General features: G+C 35.7%; 2 protein-coding genes across 2 annotated transcripts; both read left to right on the top strand.

The window, feature by feature from the left end:
• The first annotated feature begins 15 nt into the window (after nt 1–15).
• enkur (enkurin, TRPC channel interacting protein) lies at nt 16–3,839 on the top strand. Its single transcript, XM_015038246.1, has 6 exons — nt 16–308; nt 764–909; nt 987–1,207; nt 1,797–1,934; nt 2,997–3,139; nt 3,584–3,839. The coding sequence occupies exons 1-6, from the start codon at nt 229–231 to the stop codon at nt 3,654–3,656; spliced, it is 801 nt and encodes a 266-aa protein (XP_014893732.1). The 5' UTR covers nt 16–228; the 3' UTR covers nt 3,657–3,839.
• Nucleotides 3,840–7,566: 3,727 nt separating this feature from the next.
• On the top strand, nt 7,567–19,618 carry prtfdc1a (phosphoribosyl transferase domain containing 1a). Its single transcript, XM_015038234.1, has 10 exons — nt 7,567–7,953; nt 8,115–8,206; nt 9,804–9,910; nt 9,979–10,162; nt 11,944–12,009; nt 14,040–14,057; nt 15,464–15,546; nt 15,811–15,857; nt 16,942–17,018; nt 19,362–19,618. Exons 2-10 carry the CDS (start codon nt 8,156–8,158, stop codon nt 19,407–19,409), a joined length of 681 nt encoding a protein of 226 aa, XP_014893720.1. The 5' UTR covers nt 7,567–7,953; nt 8,115–8,155; the 3' UTR covers nt 19,410–19,618.
• Nucleotides 19,619–20,230: the final 612 nt, after the last annotated feature.

Below are 20,230 nucleotides of genomic sequence, written 5' to 3'. Positions count from 1 at the left end.
AAACGTAACTGTTGGATTAGCAATTTTTCGACAGCTATTATTTCTAAAAAGTCACTTTTACTTACTTAAGATATTCTAACAGTATTTTTATGTTTTGAGCGCAGTGTTTTTATAAGTCAAGTGCTTTACGAGTGTTGCGGAATGTCACGTTTGTTGTACCGTTGCCTAGCAACGAGCTGGATAGCCGCTTTTACATTTTAAAGTAGCGTTTTCAGAACTCTACCAACAATGTCTGAAGCCATCTACCCAGCAGGAAGCGTCTACGACTGGATCCCAAAGGAGCAAGAGGAAATTAAAAAACCACCAAGGTGAGTTTTATAAATCATAAAACGCGTTTTAAAGAATATGACTTTAAAAAAGTACAACATTAACTGAGGTTTGACTAGTGTAATGGATCAACTTGTATCTAAATCTCATCAAATGTCTAGGTATCTTAAATGTACAGACCTAAATCACTGTTTAAAATTGGGTTTTTAAGTTCCACTCACTTCCCATTTCAACCAGTTCCTGATGTTGAACCGTTGTATTTTTTCAGTCAAGGAAGCAAAAGAGACATTTTAATATCTTTATTCAACTTTAGAACCAAAACAGACAACAAGAGAGATTAAAATGTTATCTTATTGTTGACCTCAAATGTAAAAAGTAGGATTTATTTAAGTTATTGCAGTCATGATTTGTTTTTGTCGTTTCCCCCTTAAATATTATTGAATGTGGATTGAAGTGATTGTTTGGTGTAATATTATGTTCTGAAATCTCCCTAAAGATATGTGTCCAAGTTCAGGCCAGCTGTCATACTTGAGCACAAGCTAACCAAAGATGCAAAGAAGACGATGGGACCACCAAAAGTGGAACTGCCGTCTCCGGATAAGTACCTGAAAAAACACTCAAAGCATCCCAAACCACCTGAGAGTAAGTCCCTCTATCAAAATGTATGAGGATTTACCTTTGGGGTGTGAATCTGACGTCTGCATTTCCTTTTGGGACAGAGTCTGAAGACGGGCATAAGACTCGGACATGCGCAGTGAGGAAGCCAGCGGTCCCTAGGCGGACTGAGAAACCGCTGATGGGGATCCAAACCAAAAGGAATTTCCTACAGACCACCGTCATGTTTCCCATGAAGCCTAAAGCCATTTCTGTTGACACAAAGGAAGGACACAAACAGCTCCTGGAAAACTCTGGACTAGTCCCTAAATACGTCATGAAAAAGGTATTTTCTATGTAGAGAAAAGGCATTTTGAGACTATTTTCTCTCCATAATTTTCCTTCATCCTGACTCTAAACTTTGTGTACTTTTTGTAGAAAGCTTGGATGAGTGTTTGTATTAATAGTTGTGTCTTTTTCATGGGTAAATGTCATTCTGTGTAAGTTTTTCTTTCCCTTCTGTGTTTATCAACCATGAAGAAATTGTATGGAGCTAAATTGGGGCCAAAATGTTTATTAAAAAGAAGAAAAACAAAAAAGATTTGAAGCTTAAGCTTCAAATCTTTTTTATTTCAGGACAATTGTCCTGAAAGTTATTACAATAAACAAGAATATTGTTGTTTTCAGACAGTTTTCAAGTAATATAATAATAATGGCATAATAATGTAAGAACATATTCTCAAAGATCAATAAAATTTGAATTCTGATATTTGTATGGTAAAACTCTGGTAACCACAGCTGTCAGCATTTTACCCTAAACTAAAGCCTTTGTTTGTTTGTTTGTTTGTTACAGTGTACCTTGGAAATGCTTGAAAAGTTATTGAATTGTATTGCGTGAAAAGCGTAAGAACCCTGATTCGTGTTGCTATCTGCAGGATTACGGCGAAGTGCCGATGTATCTGCAGCTGCGCAGTGAAGCCGAGCGGAAGGCCCAGGCGGAGAACCAGCGCCTGGTAAGGGAGCAGAATGTGCTGCAGCGGCTAACGGAGGAGGATCACCAGGCCGTCCTGAAGGTACGCGATTGTTTTTAGAAGAACAGGGAGTCACTGCAACATCTAAAACCTCTGCTGAAGTAAACGGCGTTAGACCGATGAAGTAGGAGGCATGTAAACACAGAAATAAGTATTTTTTAATGCAAAAATTTGCTTTTAGCTAAATTAGCTTAAAACTAATTTAGCTTTTTTTTTTAGCTACTAATGTTTGCATCTTTTATTTAGAACACAGGTGTCAAACTCAAGTCCTAGGGGCCAAATGTGGCCCTCTAGGCTCCAAATCCCCACACTTTAATTATGCAGAAATGCGTAATTCTACGTTTATTGCAAAATTTCTTCAAAAATGATAAAAAACGTTGGGTATAAGTGATGCTAACTCCCACCTGCAGGTGGCAGCACTTTGTTGCTTCTACTGCACTGCTGCCGCAGCCTGACTTGGTGTCAAGTTATACCGTGATTGATGTGGAGAATAACTAAAAGTCACATGTACGTCATACGTAAGCATTACAATGGAGTACTGGGGCCATGATAATAATATAAACGTTTTTAAAATAAAATTATGAGAATAAAGTCACAATATTAGGAGAAAAAGTCATAATATTACAAGAATAAAGTTGTATGAGAATAAATTCAAAATAATAGAATAAAGTTGTGATATTTCAAGAATAAACTTATATTTTTATTAGAATAAATTGTAATACAAGAATAAAGTAATAATATTTTGAGAATATAGTCATAATATTAAGAGAGTTAAGTCAAATTATGAGAATAAAGTAAAATTTTGAGAACACTCATAATTTTAAGAAATAAATAAAGTTGTAATTTTATTTTTAAAAATTTTCTTTACGTGACCCTAATACTCCATTGTAAAACATAAATATTTCACACAAAAAAAAAATGAAGTAGCTCAACAAAGTCTGTGATTTCATTGTAAAAAATCACAAAAAGAAAAACAAAATTTAATTTGAAGACACAGCTACTATTGGTATTTTAGCAGTTTGATAATAGATTTTATTGATACATTTTGCCACAACCGTCCCTTTAAGAACATTCATGACATTGATGTGACTCTTCTCCTCTAAGGGACTGAAGAAGAAGTGGGACGAACTCCACCGTGAATATCAGGGCCTTCCTCTCCTCATCGACACGCCGTCAAAGAAAACCCGGAAGATCTGCCTGGAGGAGAAGATGAGTCAACTGGAGAAGGACATCAGCTTCTTTGAAAGGTTCAAAACCATTTTTATTTACGATGATTAGGGATGAACGGTTTTGGTCGCTAAATCGCACCACTAGAGGGAGCTGCTGCAGAAAATGTTGGTGTGTGAATTTCCAAAATAGCTTTAACAAATTATATATGTTGTTGTTTTAGCAGTTTGACTCTCAACATTGAGGTGAGAGAACTGTGGTTACGTTCACACAGCAGGGAAATGCGTATCCGACCTTTCCAGTCTGAACGCCCCGATTCTGAATCGGATCAGAGCAGAATCAGATTTGTGCTGTCTAAATGTGATTCTAAACCAAAATTACTCGAGCATTTTGAAAATATTGACTAATTTAGAAATTACAATAGAGAAAATCTAGCAGCAGAATAAAATGAGTATAAACTATTCACAAGACTAGACAATATCTAGAGCCTCTCCATACTAATCCATCGTTTCTTCCCTGGATAGCATCGTGATGTCATCAGGGAATCCTCCCCCTGTTGCTCCATCCAGTGTTTCGGTGGTGGAATCAACCCATTAATGTTGATGGCTCCAATTGTAATTTTATTTCTCTATTTTCTAAACAATTTGCCAGAAACACCTTAATTTTAATTCCAATTCATTTATGAAATTTGATAGCCCATTTATCGCATATAATTTGGCCTGAAATAGGGCTTTTCTCCTTCTCCCCCTGAAAATATAATTAAATGATCAATTTGAGATCAATTTGGAATCTGTTATTGTTTATAAGATAACACAAGTTTTCCAAATCAGCTGTCTAGAATTGAAAATAGACTATGAGATGTTTTAGATTTAAAGTTTTATCAGTAACATTTTATCTCTATATTACGAATCCAGATAGACTTCAAAAAGCCGTTTCTGTTAGCTGTGTGTTCTTTTTATGAGCTTCCTTCATGTTTCTTAATATGATCACGTTAAAGGTTAGTGTTATGTAAAACCGACTTTTTTAAGCTTTAAATCATGTTAAAAAGTCATTCATCAAAAACATGGATTATTGCTTTGATTCTTTCATTCATGTTTGAGAAATCCTTGAGTCTCCATAGCAACCATTCAGCTGTGCTAAACGCCTGGGTGGACTTAGCCCGGCCTTCGAGTTTCCACCTCACTGAGCAACCCTGTCCCACCCAGCTCCTTTAGACTAGCCAGCAGCAGTTAGCAGACATCTGCTGGAAATATGTGTAGCAGCTATTTCTCAGTGAAACGCTGGTAAAAACATTAAAGGGTTAACAGAGGAGCCATGTTGTGACGACTTCCAGAAGGCGGAGTTTCAGAAAGAGCAGAAGCTTCTTAAAGAGACAGAGGCTCAACAATTTCAAGTCATTAAATTACAACGTCAAATTTCTTTTATAAAAGCATTTTTATAGCAACTAAAGTTAACATAGTTACTTGATTGTGGTACGAAATGAAACTGTGCCTGGAAAAGACATAAAACTGCCATTTTGAAATCAATGCATGAACGGCGGTGTCTGTTTTTACTCCCGTAAACGGAGTGATGCTGCGTCACGTTTTTCATCTGCTCATGCAGGTCGGTTCGGGGATGTAAACCGTTCACTCACAAGTCTCATTGTGGTTTAATTGATAGTGTGAAGGACTGCACAAAAACAACTGAATTTCAGGACAAAAACCAAAACCTACTGTGTGAATGTAGCCTCCATGTTTTTCACATCAAAATGTAACATTTGATTCTTTCCGTGTTTCTTTTCACTTATCTTTAAATAATGGTTTTAGAATTAAACACTTATTTGTATTTAAAAGTATAAAGGCAGTGCTATAATATACAAATATGTTGTTTTGTTTTTTTTTTCTTTTTAGTAAGAACTTGCTAACAGAAAATCACTGATGGGGTAGGTTGTCACATGTTGGAAAATAAATTTCTACTCAGGAGATTTAAAAACGTTTGATTGTCTTTAGCTGTAAATAAAAAAAATATTCAGCATTTAAAAACAGTGAAGAGACGGGCGGTAGACGGCCGCCCCGCTGAGACGTGGGCGGTCCAGGACCGGCTCGGCTTATCTGTCCAAACTGTGACTCAGAAAGTCAGTCAATGAAATTATAGCGTTTTGGGTCGGCCATATTCTGCTCTGCTACTGACAGTTTGATTCTCTTTTTTTATAATATGGATGGCCTTTATGTTCTGTCAGCATATGAAATGTTGAGAATATATTAAATTTAACCAGCGCTGCGACCAACGACTGTTTTAGTAATCAATTATTCTGACGATTAATCGGTTATTGAGATTTTAAAAATGGGCACACTTTGCTAATTTTTTGTGAAACCACTGAATCTTATTTCATACATTTAAAATACATTTAAAAGGCAAATAAGCAAATATTTCAATTGCTTTTTAAATAAGAATAAAGGCATTTTCCTGGCTAAATGCACTAACATTGAACATTGAATCATTTGTAGAAAATGATGCATCTGCAGCTAAAAAAATCTTAACTTCATTGTAGGATTAATACATGGATAGTAAAGACTTTTCTTTTACAAAATTTGAGCCAGATGAAACTAAAACTCCCACTTGAGTTCTGGGTAGAAAATATCTGCAGACAGAGAAGGTTTTTCATCTTAATCCAAAATGTTATTTTTTTTGTCCAGTTTTGGGTTAATTACTGCTTTGAACATGTTTTTTTCAGCAAACAACCTTTTTTTGTGAGCCTCCAGTTATTTGGTTACTAAATTAGTTGACAATTATTTCAACAACTGATTAATCGCAATGAATTCAATTAATTGTTTCAGCCCTGAATTAAGTGTTGTAAATTGAAAGACTGTATTAAAAGTAATCTTTCTCCAGAATCCTTCTTCCAACTTAGTTTTCATTAAAACGTTATAGGAACAAGTCATATATGTTGTTTCGTATCTTTGAAAAACAGATATGAATTAATTTTTAGAAGAAAGTAAAAAGTGCGACAACCAACCTCGTTCTGCTCTATTCATTTTCTGTATTTCTGCAGATATTTTTCTGTGATTACTAAAGCTGTGCTACAAAATAAATGCTACTTTACAGCTTTATTGCCAAGTCTCCTTATTGAAATAAAGTTGTACCTGAAAATATCCTCCCATTAACTCTGAAATCCTAAACAGTTTTAATCTAATTCAGTTAACAGTTTGTGGTTTTGAGTTGTGATGCTCCATTCAGACGTGGTAATAAAGGGGAAACGTGGTTCGCTGAAACACGGAAAGATGTCGGCATTTCAAACAGTCTGTGCTGAATGATGTCGAACTCGAGAAAGAACAAAGAGTGGCCATCGTTTCCAGATTTATGCTGCGATGAATCGTGTTTATTTTCAACCCAGTGCTGCCTGGGGCCCCGAACAAAGCCTGTCGTTATTCATCACCCTTTTCCGCTAAGATCATCCAGACCTTTCAGTGACATCAGGTGACTAAACCCCCCCTCATTCCCTCTGATTTTTCAACTTAACACACATCAGCAACCACAGAACACAACTGAAGAATGGATGATTGCTGCTCCAAACTGTGGTAAACAGGCTGCCATGAACAAGGAAAATACCTTGTGGAGGGAAAGTTTAAGGTTTCTGACCAGAGTGGAATAACTTTGGAGGCTTCAAACCTAAAAATGCTGGACTGATTACTAAAACACAATTGAAGGAGTGACAAAATGAGGACATTTTTCACCTATTTGGATCTACCTCTTGGATCAAAATTTGAAATGGGAAAGCAGATGAACATTACAGGTGACTTATAATGCTTCCCTGAGCAGGTGAGGGTAGGTGGTCTACACAAAACATGTTCATTACATTTTGTGTTCAAATTTTCTTCAGATTTCAGTCTCTTTTGAGCTACAGTCTCTGTAAATCCAAATAATCTCCTGTTAGCCACGACCCTTATCTCAGAGATTGCACTCATGTGAAAATGGCTGCAAACGGATGCACATTTTTACAACCGTACATCTTTGAGAAGCAGAAGTGGAGCCTCCTACACAACCAATAAGAATGCAGCAAGTTGTTTCTTGATGCTAAGTCAACAACTAACCACTTGTATTTTCCAGCAGCCATTGTACAACGGTAAAACCATCCAACCAAATGTGCTGGAGCTCAGCTTCGGTTGCTAAGTAACTTAACAATCAGAGCGTTTTTGAAACAACTCATTTACCAAACACCAAAAAACAAACATAACATACATGTTTTTTAAGCACTTAGGCTGTTTTTAGAAGCAGTTGAGACCCAAATGGAAGTGTAAAAACTTAAAAAATGTGAATTCTGCATAATAAGTTCCCTTTAATTCTCTCAAACTCCATTCCCAAAGCATCAACTTGTGGACCATTCTTAAAAGCCAATCAAGTATTTAGCTTGTTAGCTAAATATCTAGTTATCAAGCCAAATATTTAGTCTAGCTAAATATTTGCTTGCTAATTGCATATTTAGTTTGAAACTGTTACATATAGACAAAGTGGTGAAAATATCACTTTGAAAAACAGTCTTTAATTTTCTCCAAAATAACCCAAATTATTTCCGATAATGTTTGACTAATTTGACAAGCGACTCCCCATTGTTGGAATATTATAATATAGGACTCACTCAGTAATGGAATAAGGAACATATTCATCTGTGTTGTACATTTGATGGGTTCTGTGGTAAAAATAATTACCAGATTTAAATATTGTCCCTGAATACATCGACCCACCGCCTGCTTGGAGTCACATGAGGCTGATTAACCAGCATAGCTCTCCTCAAAACAAAGCTTTTCTTTTAACTAAATGACTTGAGCGTGATCGTGCTGCCCATGTTGCCGGGCGGACAGGATTTCTCTGGGTAACTCTGGAAAACAAAGTTTCCTCCTCTTCGCTCAACAAACCGGTAAGTTTTAGTCATAATAGATTAGAAACTGCTTGGCAATGCTTTGGAGATTGTTTTAGTTAATTAAATGTGATTGTTAGGAAAAACTGAAACTATTTTCAACTTAAGTCAAATGCATGTTTTTATCCTCTTGTCTGAACTATTCTAATGTTTCCTCTAAGGATAAAAAAGCCTTTTTGCCACAGCAGCGGCTGATTTTACCATGTCATCACCACAGCAAATGGATGAAATGAGAGTGAAAAGAGGAATTGTGGTAGGTTATTATGCTCACTTTCCAAATGTCGTAAACCAAAACTCTTTATGTTGAATCCAAGCAGCTAGAAGTTATTGTAATATTTAAGGTAGATCTGATCAATAGTTTTCTGAACTTTCTGTCAGGCCAAACAATAAATGTTTAATAATTGGGGCTTACCGTGGCAATGCACTCCTTTAATGGATCAAGTGATTTTTTTTGTCTATTTTAAGCAATTATTTACTTAGAACAAGCTCCTACTTCTTGCTAAAAAGTTATTTGTAAGTTAGTTTTGTCTCATTTGAAGTGTACTAGGACGTTTACACTAGAAACTAGACCAAAATTACTTTGTAGGATTTAGTTTTTGCAGTGAATGTTGAGGAAATCTGAAGAAACTCTTGAAAATGTTTTCAAATCAGATACAAGAAATTAAATACTTGACAAATTAAAAATCCAGAAAGCTCGTGCAACTTTTTATGAACAAAAAGTTTACAAGCAAGTCCAGCTCACTGAAAGTAAAAAAAAAAAAATGTTGTTTTTTTTTTGCAGATAATCAACTGTTGTGTTAAAATGGCATTTAGTCTTTTGAATAATGTTTTCCATCATCTTACCGGTACAAACGCAATTCTCGTCACACTTCGGCGAACTTCGGTTGCTATGGAGTTGCTATGACAACAATAAACAAGCCACGAGCTTAGAACTAGCTGCATCGTTCCTTAAATACATTACAACTATTACTTAAGTTTTTGAGTACTCTACCCACCTCTGTGTAATACTATGATAAATATCAGCGATATTTACAGTAGTTTTTACTGCCGAACTAGCAACATTAGCTTAGCTAATGTAGCTTTTATTTGCTAGCTAAGGCGGACGTGTATGTAACAGAGAGAAGAGCTCGTGTGTCTGTGTGAGTTTTGATCTAAATTATTATAGTGAAGGTTGTATGTATTTTTGATCAATGCGTTTGTTTGGAGCCACCTAGTGGTGTGATGAGTGACTGCATGCAACGGGTCCGTCAGGCACTCTCGCGGCTTCCTCCACCAGAATTCTGAGGAGCGCTGGTGGAGCCTGTCGGACCACTTGGCTGCGGTCAATCACATTGTGAGGAGTTTTTCATCTTTTGTTGTGCTAGGTGACCAACAACACAATAAGAAGAGTTGCATGTAGCCTACTGTTTGTGCACGTACTCTGCCAGTGACTAGAACCTTCTTCTTATTCACAGGAAGGAGCTCGTGCTTCCTTTACAAATCCGTTGAAACATTAATAGTATGCGGCCATGGTTTCAGGTGAAGCTCCTCCATATTGTTCACTTGGCAGTTAACTAAATCTTAACTTAGTTGACTAAAGATCGGAGGCAGCTTGTCCAACTCCTCGGACACGTTTTCCTTCCTCGTCTCATATGGGTCCATCCCAACAGTAGCCTTTTTTTTCATGTGTCTTTGTATCACACATTAGTTAAGAGTGTCCATATGGTTTTTTTTTTTTTTGTTGGTCTCAATGGCACGGATCACTTTCGGCGGGAGCTTTCAGGTGATCTGCTTTAAAACGCCACCTGGATGATTTGCCTGATTTGCGGCTGTTGTATTCACTCATGTTTTCTCTCTGCTGCCTGGTCCAGATCAAAGACGACTGGCCTGGCTACAACCTGGATCTGTTCACCTACCCTGAACATTACCACGACGACATTGAGAACGTCTACATTCCCCACGGAGTCATCATGGACCGGTACGAACACAGACGCATGATGTGTCGGTAAACCGTCTCCTGCCGTGTGGTTTTCTCCTCCTGCTAAGGATAGAGCGCCTGGCCCGGTACGTCATGGAGGACTTTGAGGACAGTAAGATCATGGTGCTGTGCGTCCTGAAGGGAGGATACAAGTTCTGTGCAGATCTGGTGGAGTTCATCAAGGTTTTGGGGCGCAGCTCCAACCGGTACCTGGAGACCCGGGTGGAGTTTATCCGCCTGAAGAGCTACCTGGTAGGCAAATCGCATGGAAAGCTGACAGCTTTTCTGTTCCTCTGGTAATGATCTGGATAAAAACTTTAAATAAATTCATCATTTGTTGCAGAAACATAAATATTTGGAAAAAATTCAAGCTAATTTAGTAATGATTAATCGTTAATTGCAGTATTTTACGGGACACCCCCCCCCAACATATTCAGAATAGTAATTAAGCCATATATGTATTTATTGGATTTATTAAATTAATGCTTTAGTATTACATTTTAGGTATTATTTTTAGATTTTACAGTGCAAAAACACAACATTTTACCAGGTATATTTGGTTTAGATTAGATACCTTATTACACTTTAAATAAGACAAAACTAACTTACAGGTTACTTCTCAGCAAGATATGGGAGCTTGTTTTAAATCAATAATTCTTTAATATGGGGAAAATATCTTGTTATAAGTAAAATAAAAGTGAAATTTGTACTTTTTTCATCAATATTATGGAATTATTGACAAAACAAGGTTCTATGTCTTTCTGAAAAATTACTTGTTAGTTATTTTTGTGTTATTTCAAGCATAGTAAAACTTTTCATTAGAAACTAGATTAAAAACTTGGTAAAATGTTTGTTTATGCAGCGTGAACACGTCAGTGTTTGACCACCGGGTGTCGCTGTTGTTCCGGTTTGGTGAGGAAGGATTTCTCCGAGAGTGAAAACACGATCCTGCCAGTATAGATAGATTCAGCTGCCTTTGCCAAGAAAAGCATCTCTGGGGAATGATAAAGATGTCTTTACAGTGATATCACTGAGTGCTTTTGAACACTGTCATCTGGACGATGTTATTTTATGGTGTGTTTTTGGCATACGTCTGAATTATGTTTCCCTGCATGTGGCCACATTCCTTTCACTCCCTTTCCTGCACAAGACAAGATGACAGGTTTTCTGAGTCAGACAAGGTCAAGAACATTATTTTTTGTTTTTTCTTTACATAAAAAAATCCTGCATATTAAAGTTATATATTTCTGATCCACTGCTCATTTAAACTTCTTTAAATCACCCATTGTTGCTTGTTTTTTGCTCACAAAACGTTTTGTAATCTTGTACCGTCCGCTTCAACTTTCTCACTCATTTTCAGTCAGACCATTTGTCATGTCTATAATTTATTGAAAAATACAAAAAAAAATAACAGACCTCAAGAATATAGCATAAAATAGATGATTATAAAATATCCTGTCTGAGATCTTTGCTGTATATTTTCCCTTATAAATCACTTTCAGATACTATTAGAATATGATTAATACTTCTTCTTGTCCACTATCATGATTCCTCAAGGAAACCCAAAATAAAAAAGCTGCCTAAACACTGCAAAAACACAAAACCTCAACAATAATATAATAAAAATCTGACATAATATTGGAAAAATGTCTTGTTATAATTTAAAGAAACTACCAGTAGAACGAGCACTTTAAAAATTCAATGTTAAGAAATTATCGACTTAAAATAAGCTCTTATTTCGCAATGAAGAGCTACTTGTGAGCTAGTTATCTTATGTCAGTTATACAAAAAACATATTTACACTAGAAACTAGACAAAAAGTATTTGGTAAGGTGTTTTTGCAGTCCAGAAGAGCACAACAAAGTTTGCAGACGATGCAAATTTTTATTAATGTTAATATTTTCCCATAATTAATGTAAAATGGAGCTTCCTTTGTTAGATTGTGTAAAATATAAATTAACTAAACAATTAATGATCATCATAGATCTTTGTGAAACAGTTAAAAGTCAAATCTTGTGTTTTCTTTCCTCCAGAACGACCAATCAACAGAGGATCTGCACATCATTGGAAGCAGTGATCTGTCTTTTCTACGCGGAAAGGTTTGTTTGTTTCAGTCTGCTCCCAGCCTGAAGGGGGCGCTGTTAGACTTGTTGTTGGCATGGGGTTCAGACCGAATCTGGAATAATGTGGAGAATGAAAACAGTCATTTGGAAATATTTGGGTATCAATGCTTTACTTCCTGTTCCTTTTGTCTCAATGAAAAATGTTGATTTCCTGTTTTGGTTTGATTTTAATGACTTTATAGGAAATCTATTACATTCATATCCATCCATCAATCCATCAATCAATCAATCATTCTATTGGTCTCTCTGTCCATCCATTTGCCCTTTCAGGGGGTAGAAAGTATCAAACTCTCTGAAACTTTCCTCCATGTGAATCTGGTGTGTCTTTACCAAACTGCCTCTTTCTGCACCCAGCTAGATATTAATCAGACCTTTCAGGATGGACATTTGGACTCTTACTGTACATATACTGAGCGTTTAACCCTGAAGAGCTGTCAGGAAAGACTGATGAATCAGGGCAGAAATGTTACAAACTCAGCTGAACGTGAGCACAAACATGCCTACACTGTATAGTCCTATGGCTAAAAGCAGAAAGGTTGACGCCATCATATCTGGAAAAACTGATGACTTTATACTTCCTGTCCCTTATGCAATAAAATAGAAGAACTAAGTTATTTTAAAAAGTAGCCGTTTTAAAACTACAGTGTTGATATTTTTAAACTCATACTGCGACATGTGGGTTTGTTTAAGACTTGGAAGAGGAAATAAATAACATAATACAGCAGAAACTAAATTTCCTCTTTAAATCCTTGTTTTCATACAACCTAGCATCATTGCAGCACAGCTAGCTGCTGCAAGACATCACAAAAAAGCATTTTAGATATAATGTGAGCCATTGCTTCAGAAATAACACAAATACTCCTACAGTTGCTCATGATATGTTAATTAATTGGCAAACAAAACACTAACGATGAGGCTGATGATGATCCTCAACTTATTGTACAAGCTAGCATTAGCAGTGCAGCACAGATAGTGCTTGAGAAAAAATTAGATATGTAAGATTTGAAACCTCCAACAAGTAATTGCTTTTCGCATAATACAGTTACTGATGAGGTTATCTGTTTATTGCTGAGACAATAATACACAGAAAAAGATAAATAAATCAGTTGAGATCAAATGTACGACTTCTTTGTGTTTACGTACAAGCTAACATTAGCACCTCAGTGCAACTAGCTGCTAAAAGTAGCAGTTTCAAGTTCTTGTGTATCTTTTTGTTTAATAAAAAAAAGAGGAGCAACAACTGGTGTAACTGGCCATAATGTTTATTAAAAGCAAATAAATTTAGCTCTAACACAAATTAATCTCCACTTTTTGTACCTATTTGAGTAAAAGCATTAGAAATGCTGCGCTGGAAGCAAAAAAACAGTATTTTAAAAGTCCCACAAGTACTTGTTTTATGAAAGTTTATTGTCTTTTTTTTCCATATATTTATTAATTCAATACCCAATAATGGTTGTGCTGAGTATTTTTAATGTTAGGGACATCTTAGGAACATAATAAATAAAATCAATAAAAACCTAAATCGCTAACACATCCAGCTCAGATTAAGGCATCGAGTTTCTTTAACTTGGCCCGATTAGTTCAGTGTCTCAAAGCGTGATGTGAAGGTTTCCAGGTACAGACTGAATAAAAATTGGCCAGCTGTCTGCATTCTCTCCAATCGCTCTCCCTAAACCATAGACACGCTCACAAAGAGTCCTCACAGCCAGAAGAAGAAGAATTCATCAGAAAACCCAGAAGCAGCGGGGCAATCGCTCAGCACCCGGTCACTCTGGTGACTTCTGGTCATTGTAGAAAACAGATGTTTCATTACAGCGGAGAACTGAAAGAGTTGTCTGTATTTTTTAGCTAAGACAGTGAAGATGCAGCCAACTTTGTTGCCATAGAAACCCCCCCATGGAAACAGCCTTGCTTTTATTCTCGCTTTGCTTGAACGGTGTGAAAACTCCAGGATGACTTACTTACTGATGTTTTTCTACCTTTTTCTTGTTTCACATGCGACCCAGAGTGTGCTCGTTGTTGAGGTGAGTCTATAAACTGTATAGTTTTTATTTATGACGTGAAATTAATTTGCTTGTCTTGGTTGTCACCAATTGCAACTTTTTCACGTTTCAACCAGAAACTTCAGTGTTTTAATTGGGATTTTAGGTGACTGCACAACATAAAACGGGGGTGACCAAAGTGTGGCTCCGGGGCCATTTGTGGCCTTTGGACGATTTTTTTTAGCTCTCCAACTGCAGTTCAAGAATGACTTTTTGTACCAAGTGTATAATTATTATTAACTTTCTTTTTTCTTTTTTACAATGGAAAACATGAAGTAAAACACAAAACATTCATCTTTTCACAACCAAAAATGTCCAAGTAGTTTGGGTCTGTCACTTAAAATTCAAATAAAATGTACAAAAGTTTGTGGTTTGAACATGTCAGGATGTGGAAAAACTCAAGAAATATGAAAAACTGAACAATATGCACTGCAAAAACACAAAATATTACCAAGTATTTTTGGTCTAGATCTTAGTACAGTTGAAATAAGATAAAATGAAATTACAAGTAAAAGGTTGAGCAATACATATGAGCTTGTTTTGAGTCAGTAGTTCCTTAATATTGATGAAAATGTACCAGTTCCATTAGCAGATTATTTCACTTATAACATGGAAAAATGACTGCTTTAAGTAAAATAATTACCAAAGAAAGAAGTGGATTTTCATCAATATTAAGGAATCGTTTAGTCAAAACAATCTCCCACTTCTCGCTGAAGTTAGTTTTCTTATTTTAACATATTTGCACTGGAAACTAGATCAAAAATACTGGATAAGATTTTGTGTTTTTGCAGTGAATGCATCAGATGCATCTGATAATGTAGTTTTATTAAATATTTAAAAACAAATGTTTTCAAATATTTAAATGTATTTAATTGGTCTAAATTAAATAAATTAATTGAAATATTTTATAATATTTAAATGTAAATATTTTCAATTTAAAAATATTGGTTTTATTCCAGTAATTTGAGTAATTTCTTGGATGCTACGTTTAACTTTTACTTGAGTAAAATATGATGAAGTGATGCTTCTCTTACTTGAGTACAATTTTTGGGTGTTTTGCCCACCTCTGATGACAAACATACAAAATATTTTATGTACAAAAATGCAGAAAAAGTCAGTGCATAAGTTAAGAACATGTAATCTCTAAGAATATTAAAGAACATCTTCTGATGTAAAACTTGCAGTAAAAATTGAGGTTTCCTCTGGCTTCTTTCTTCGCATTTACAGAACAAACATTCACAGAAATGTGGAAGTTTTCCAGTATCAGGAAACTTTCTGGGGGGAAAAACCGATCTGTGATTCTTTGTATCTTCATATCTCTGGTCTCAATGATCCGGATCCCTCCCTCCCTCATTGCTCCGGCTTCCTCTGCTCTTCCCTTCCCTCAGGCCATCGTCGACACAGGAAAGACCATGAAGGCTCTTCTGAAGCATGTGGAGACCTTTGAGCCAAAGATGGTCAAGGTCGCGGGGTGAGTCTGCGTCTCGGTCGTCCCAAAGTTTTTCCACTGTGAGGGAAATGCCGAGCGCATGATGAGCAGGAGGACAAGATGTCACTTTGTGTGTGTGGGCAGCTTTTCCAGAGATCAGAGGGAAGATTATCATCTTGCTGCACACATGGCTTATTGTAGCGCTTTATTTCCTTTTCTGTTTATGACAGAAAAGCAGAAACTTAGCCAGTCAGACCTATAAATCAATAAGAAATCAATTAATTAACAGTGATTGATGTGTTTCAGTCTGTTGGTGAAGAGACTCTCTACCATGACTGAAAGTCTGACAGACTGTAAGTATTTTTCTATAACTAACAACTGCTTTAGTAATCAGTTAATCTATCAATTTTCCTGATGATTAATCGGATATAAAAATGGCACATTCTACATTCTACTTGCCTAAAATGCAATTTTAGGCAATTAAATCTAGTAAATTTGAACCAGGTGGAGCTGAAAGTAAGGAGGCCAGTTGAGGCATTTTGGTTAAAACATTTACAGACAAAAGTTTTTTTTTTTAATCTTTAATACAAAATGTATGCATTACAACTAATGATTATTTTAGTAATCAATCTAATTTCCTGATGATTAATCGATTAATCGGATACAAAAATGCCACATTTTACAGATATTTCTTAGGAGTTTTTTATACAAAATTAAAATTGCATTAAAAGCATCCTAATAAACAATTATTTAGATACTTTTTAAAATGAGAAAATAATCATTTTGTTACCTAAAATACAGTAATGTAGCATTCTTTTAGTAAATTTGAACCAGAAGAAGCTGAAACTATGGAGTTTTGGTTAAAACATTTACATATAAAAGTTGTTTTAATCTTAAAAGCAACAGTTTAGGCTTAATTACTGCTCTGAATATGTTGCTGTTCGTCAGCAAATTGCCTTTTTTGAGTCTGTATACTCCAGTTAAATTTTTTTTTGTAAGCGATTGTTTCTGGTTGCTTTTATTTATTTATTTATTTTATTTCAATTTTTTTATTTCTAGTCTACTACATACAGTCATTCTCGTCCCGCAGGCCAGCAGATTACACACATAAAATGCTCCATCGCATTTGTCTTTGCTACGTCTGTAAATATTAATATGTCAATGCCAAATTTACTTATAGCACTTTTAAAACTAAGTTAATACTGCACCAAGGTGCTGTACAAAATCAATAGCACAATAGAATAAGTTGATAGAGGAAAAAAAAGTAAAATAAAACATCACAACAGAAAAGTTACAGTATCAGGCCTCACTTAAATGAAAAGGAATAAAAATAAGTTTTAAGAAAAAGAATATGCATGTTTTTGAAACTATAAGGAAAATATGTAGTTGTATTTTGATGCACAACACGTTGGCTCAAACGTCTGTTTGTTTTGGCAGATGTTGGATTTGAAATCCCCAACCGATTCGTGGTCGGCTACGCCTTGGACTACAACGAGTACTTCCGTGACCTGAACGTAAGTCCTGAGTTTGCTGCTGCTGATCTCGTGACCTTTTGAAAAGCTGTGGAGAAAGAGATGAAAGAGGCGGAGGCGGGAGAGCAAACACAGTAAATCAAAGCGGTTCTCTCCTCCTCTGTGAAACCTAAACTCACCCAACAGGTATCCTCCCTGTCTGAGGAGGTTTTACATGCAGCTGCAGCGTTTTATAAGAGCGGTTTATGAGAGTACAATCATTTGAAAGACAGAAGCATCCAGGAGAGTCTGCTTTATGTTTGCACCATTTGATTTGTACTGTCCGTTTTAGTGGCACGGACGTCCATTACAGGTAAAACCAGAAGTAGCTTGGAAGAAAAACTAATTCTGCTGACATGGAAGCTAAAAGAAAACGTTTATTAATGTTACTGAGGCTTCAAAAATACACTTCAAAAATACACTTCACTGCTAAAACACAAAATCTTACCAAGTATTTTGGTAAAGTTCCTAGTTCAAATGTCTTAGTTTCAACTCACAAAAAACTTTTCAGCAAGATAAAGGAGCTTGTTTTAAGTAAATAATTCCTTAATCTTGATTTAAAAAAAAATAAAAATAAAAAATACTTATTCCACTGGCAGATTATTTCACTTTTAACAAAACATTTTCCCTTCTTATAAGTAAAGCTGAACTAAGACGTTTTCATTATCAAGACATTATTGACTTAAAACAAGCTCCAATTTCTCACTGAAAGTTACTTGTAAGTTGTTTTTTGTTCAAGTGTATGAAGACATTTGCACTAGAAACTTGGTAAAATGTGATGTTTTTGCAGTGTTGGCAACATTTTCCAGCAGATTACTCGACTAAACAAGCAAATATCATCTTATGCTTTTCTGATCAATAAAGCTTGAAATATATGTTTATTCTATAGTTAAAATAACAATCAATATATGGTATTAAGATTAGTTTCACATTTTCTAGTTTTGCAAACATGCAAGTTAGGTGTTTCATCCTGTGTCAACCTTTGCAAATAAATTAATTAAATTATTTTTTATTTCAGTAGATAAAACTAGTTTTCTGTGCTCTTTCTTCCAAACCTGGACGTTTATTTCAGGTCAGAAATCAGTCAGTAGAAATCTCCTGTCTTTATTTGCAGACATGTGAACTGATATTCACCTCCAGCCGTTGTGAAAGGCTGGCTTCACTCCCAGAACGTTATGTGCTGCATGTTTGCACTGTATGTGGCTCCTATGCATGTTTGAGGGGGCGTTGTATCTCATTGTGAAAGTTTGAAAAACCGACCTGTGGAATGTGGAGGTTTGGAGTCTCATTATCAGAGTTCAGGTTTACCCTCTTATCTGTCCTCATCCCACCGAAGAAGAATGAATCAAGCGCTCCCCCACCGAGACTCAGAGTTAGACTAATGGACGTCTTTAGATCACATTGCCTGCTTCCAAATAACTCCAGGTTTTACACAATTTATTCCTGTAGATGGAGGGTACAGTTTGCTTTTATGCAAAATGGAAAGTTGCATCTATTGACCCTTTGCAACTACGTCACTTTTCATTCGAGGCGCCATGATGGACGTCGGAAGTGAGGGACGGGAGTCTTGAACAGAGCGACTGAAATTGTTTTTTCCAGTTTATTCAGGGCTTCTACTTGTTCGAGTCGAGCTCATTTCTCTGTGACGTAACACACCTGGTTGGGGCTCACAGACGGCGGTGTTTACACAAATTGGAAACGGCTAGCTTAGAAACAGACCGTATCTACTCCCTCCTGACGTGTTGATTAAATTACAGACTGCCTGAATTCACACCACGTGATTTATATCACTATGTCATAAACGGCGTTTCCCCTTAAACTGGAGCAGCCTTAAAAATGCTAACCAGTTTTTTCTATACATGCTAGGCTACAAGACGGTGCGACATTGTTTCCATGGTTACTAATGGTTAGACGCGTACCTTCTCTATAATGCGATATTTAACATCTTTCTAATAATACTTATAAAGTATATGAATGTTAGTCTTCTTACCTTGTAAAAAGTGTTTGCTGCTAATCCGCATTTACACCGAGGGCTGCCAGTCATTATAATTAACCGCTGCTTTCTATCACCGCCGTATCTTTCCTCATTAAAAGCTAAAATAAAATGACGAGTTCGGTTTGTGCAGCCTATGATAACTTTTAAAGTGAAATCAACTGAATAGAAGCTATATTATGTTACAGATGTCTGTTTTTAGACGGGCTTTAAAGGAGCGCATTGGTTGTTTTGACGTCCGTCATGGCGGAGCTCTGGAGAGCGTGACGTCACGCGCAAAAAGTCAATAAAAGGAAGTGAAAATGCAGCGAATTTAACATTTGGCACACACTCATTTCCCCCTCTTTTTTCAGCACATCTGCGTCATCAGCAAAACCGGAAAGATGAAGTACAAGATTTAGAGAATTAAACCCATTAATTATGCATTGTTAAAAAATATACTAGCCGTTTTCAGCAGTGTGGCTGTGTTTAATTTTAATTATTTATATGTCATTATTTTTTACATATTTTCATGTGGTTCAGATAAATTGTATTTGTAATATGGTTATATATATTGACTTCCTCTTTGCTTTGTTTAGACCTGTCACAATAAAAAAATTTGAACGATAAATTGTCCCTTAAGTTCTTGCGATAAACGATATTGTTCGAAGGTCATTTTAAGTTTTATATTGTAATGTCACAGAAATGAAAGAACACATTCTGAAAGATCAATACATATTTAACTCTGTAACTGGAAGATATTTTAAATATTCAAATAAACAAAACAGAAGTAACAAAATGAATCATGAAGTCTGTAAACAAAATTGTCCTTCATAAAATAAGGTCTAGTTAAGGCGAAAGCACTGACTGAAGACTTTTGTTGTCTAATTTTTAATATAGAGAAACAATAAATCATGCAAATTATTGAGCTTGTTTTAATTTATCATGCTATTGTTTTATTGATTGATTTATTGCAACAGGCTTTTTGTTACACAGTAAATGTTTCAGATTCTCAATCAAATGTTGATATTAACCCCTTCAGACCTGATTTATCTGCATTTTTATCTAGTTAACTCTTATTCCCCTTTGACAAAGTGAGAGATTATACTCGCATAACAATAAAATAAATGAATTGTAAAATCTCAAATAAGTTATAAAATGCTTACGGATACCTTTTTATACATTACATGGTAACACTATATAATAAAACAATTCCAGATGCCCGTTGAGATGGACAACTTTG

Source organism: Poecilia latipinna, unplaced genomic scaffold (assembly GCF_001443285.1).
Source record: "Poecilia latipinna isolate Pla-1442-1.1 unplaced genomic scaffold, P_latipinna-1.0 Scaffold26, whole genome shotgun sequence".
In the NCBI taxonomy this organism is placed as follows: Eukaryota; Metazoa; Chordata; class Actinopteri; order Cyprinodontiformes; family Poeciliidae; genus Poecilia; species Poecilia latipinna.
The sequence above is the reverse complement of the archived record's forward strand: the minus strand, read 5'-3'. Positions and strand labels throughout refer to the sequence as shown.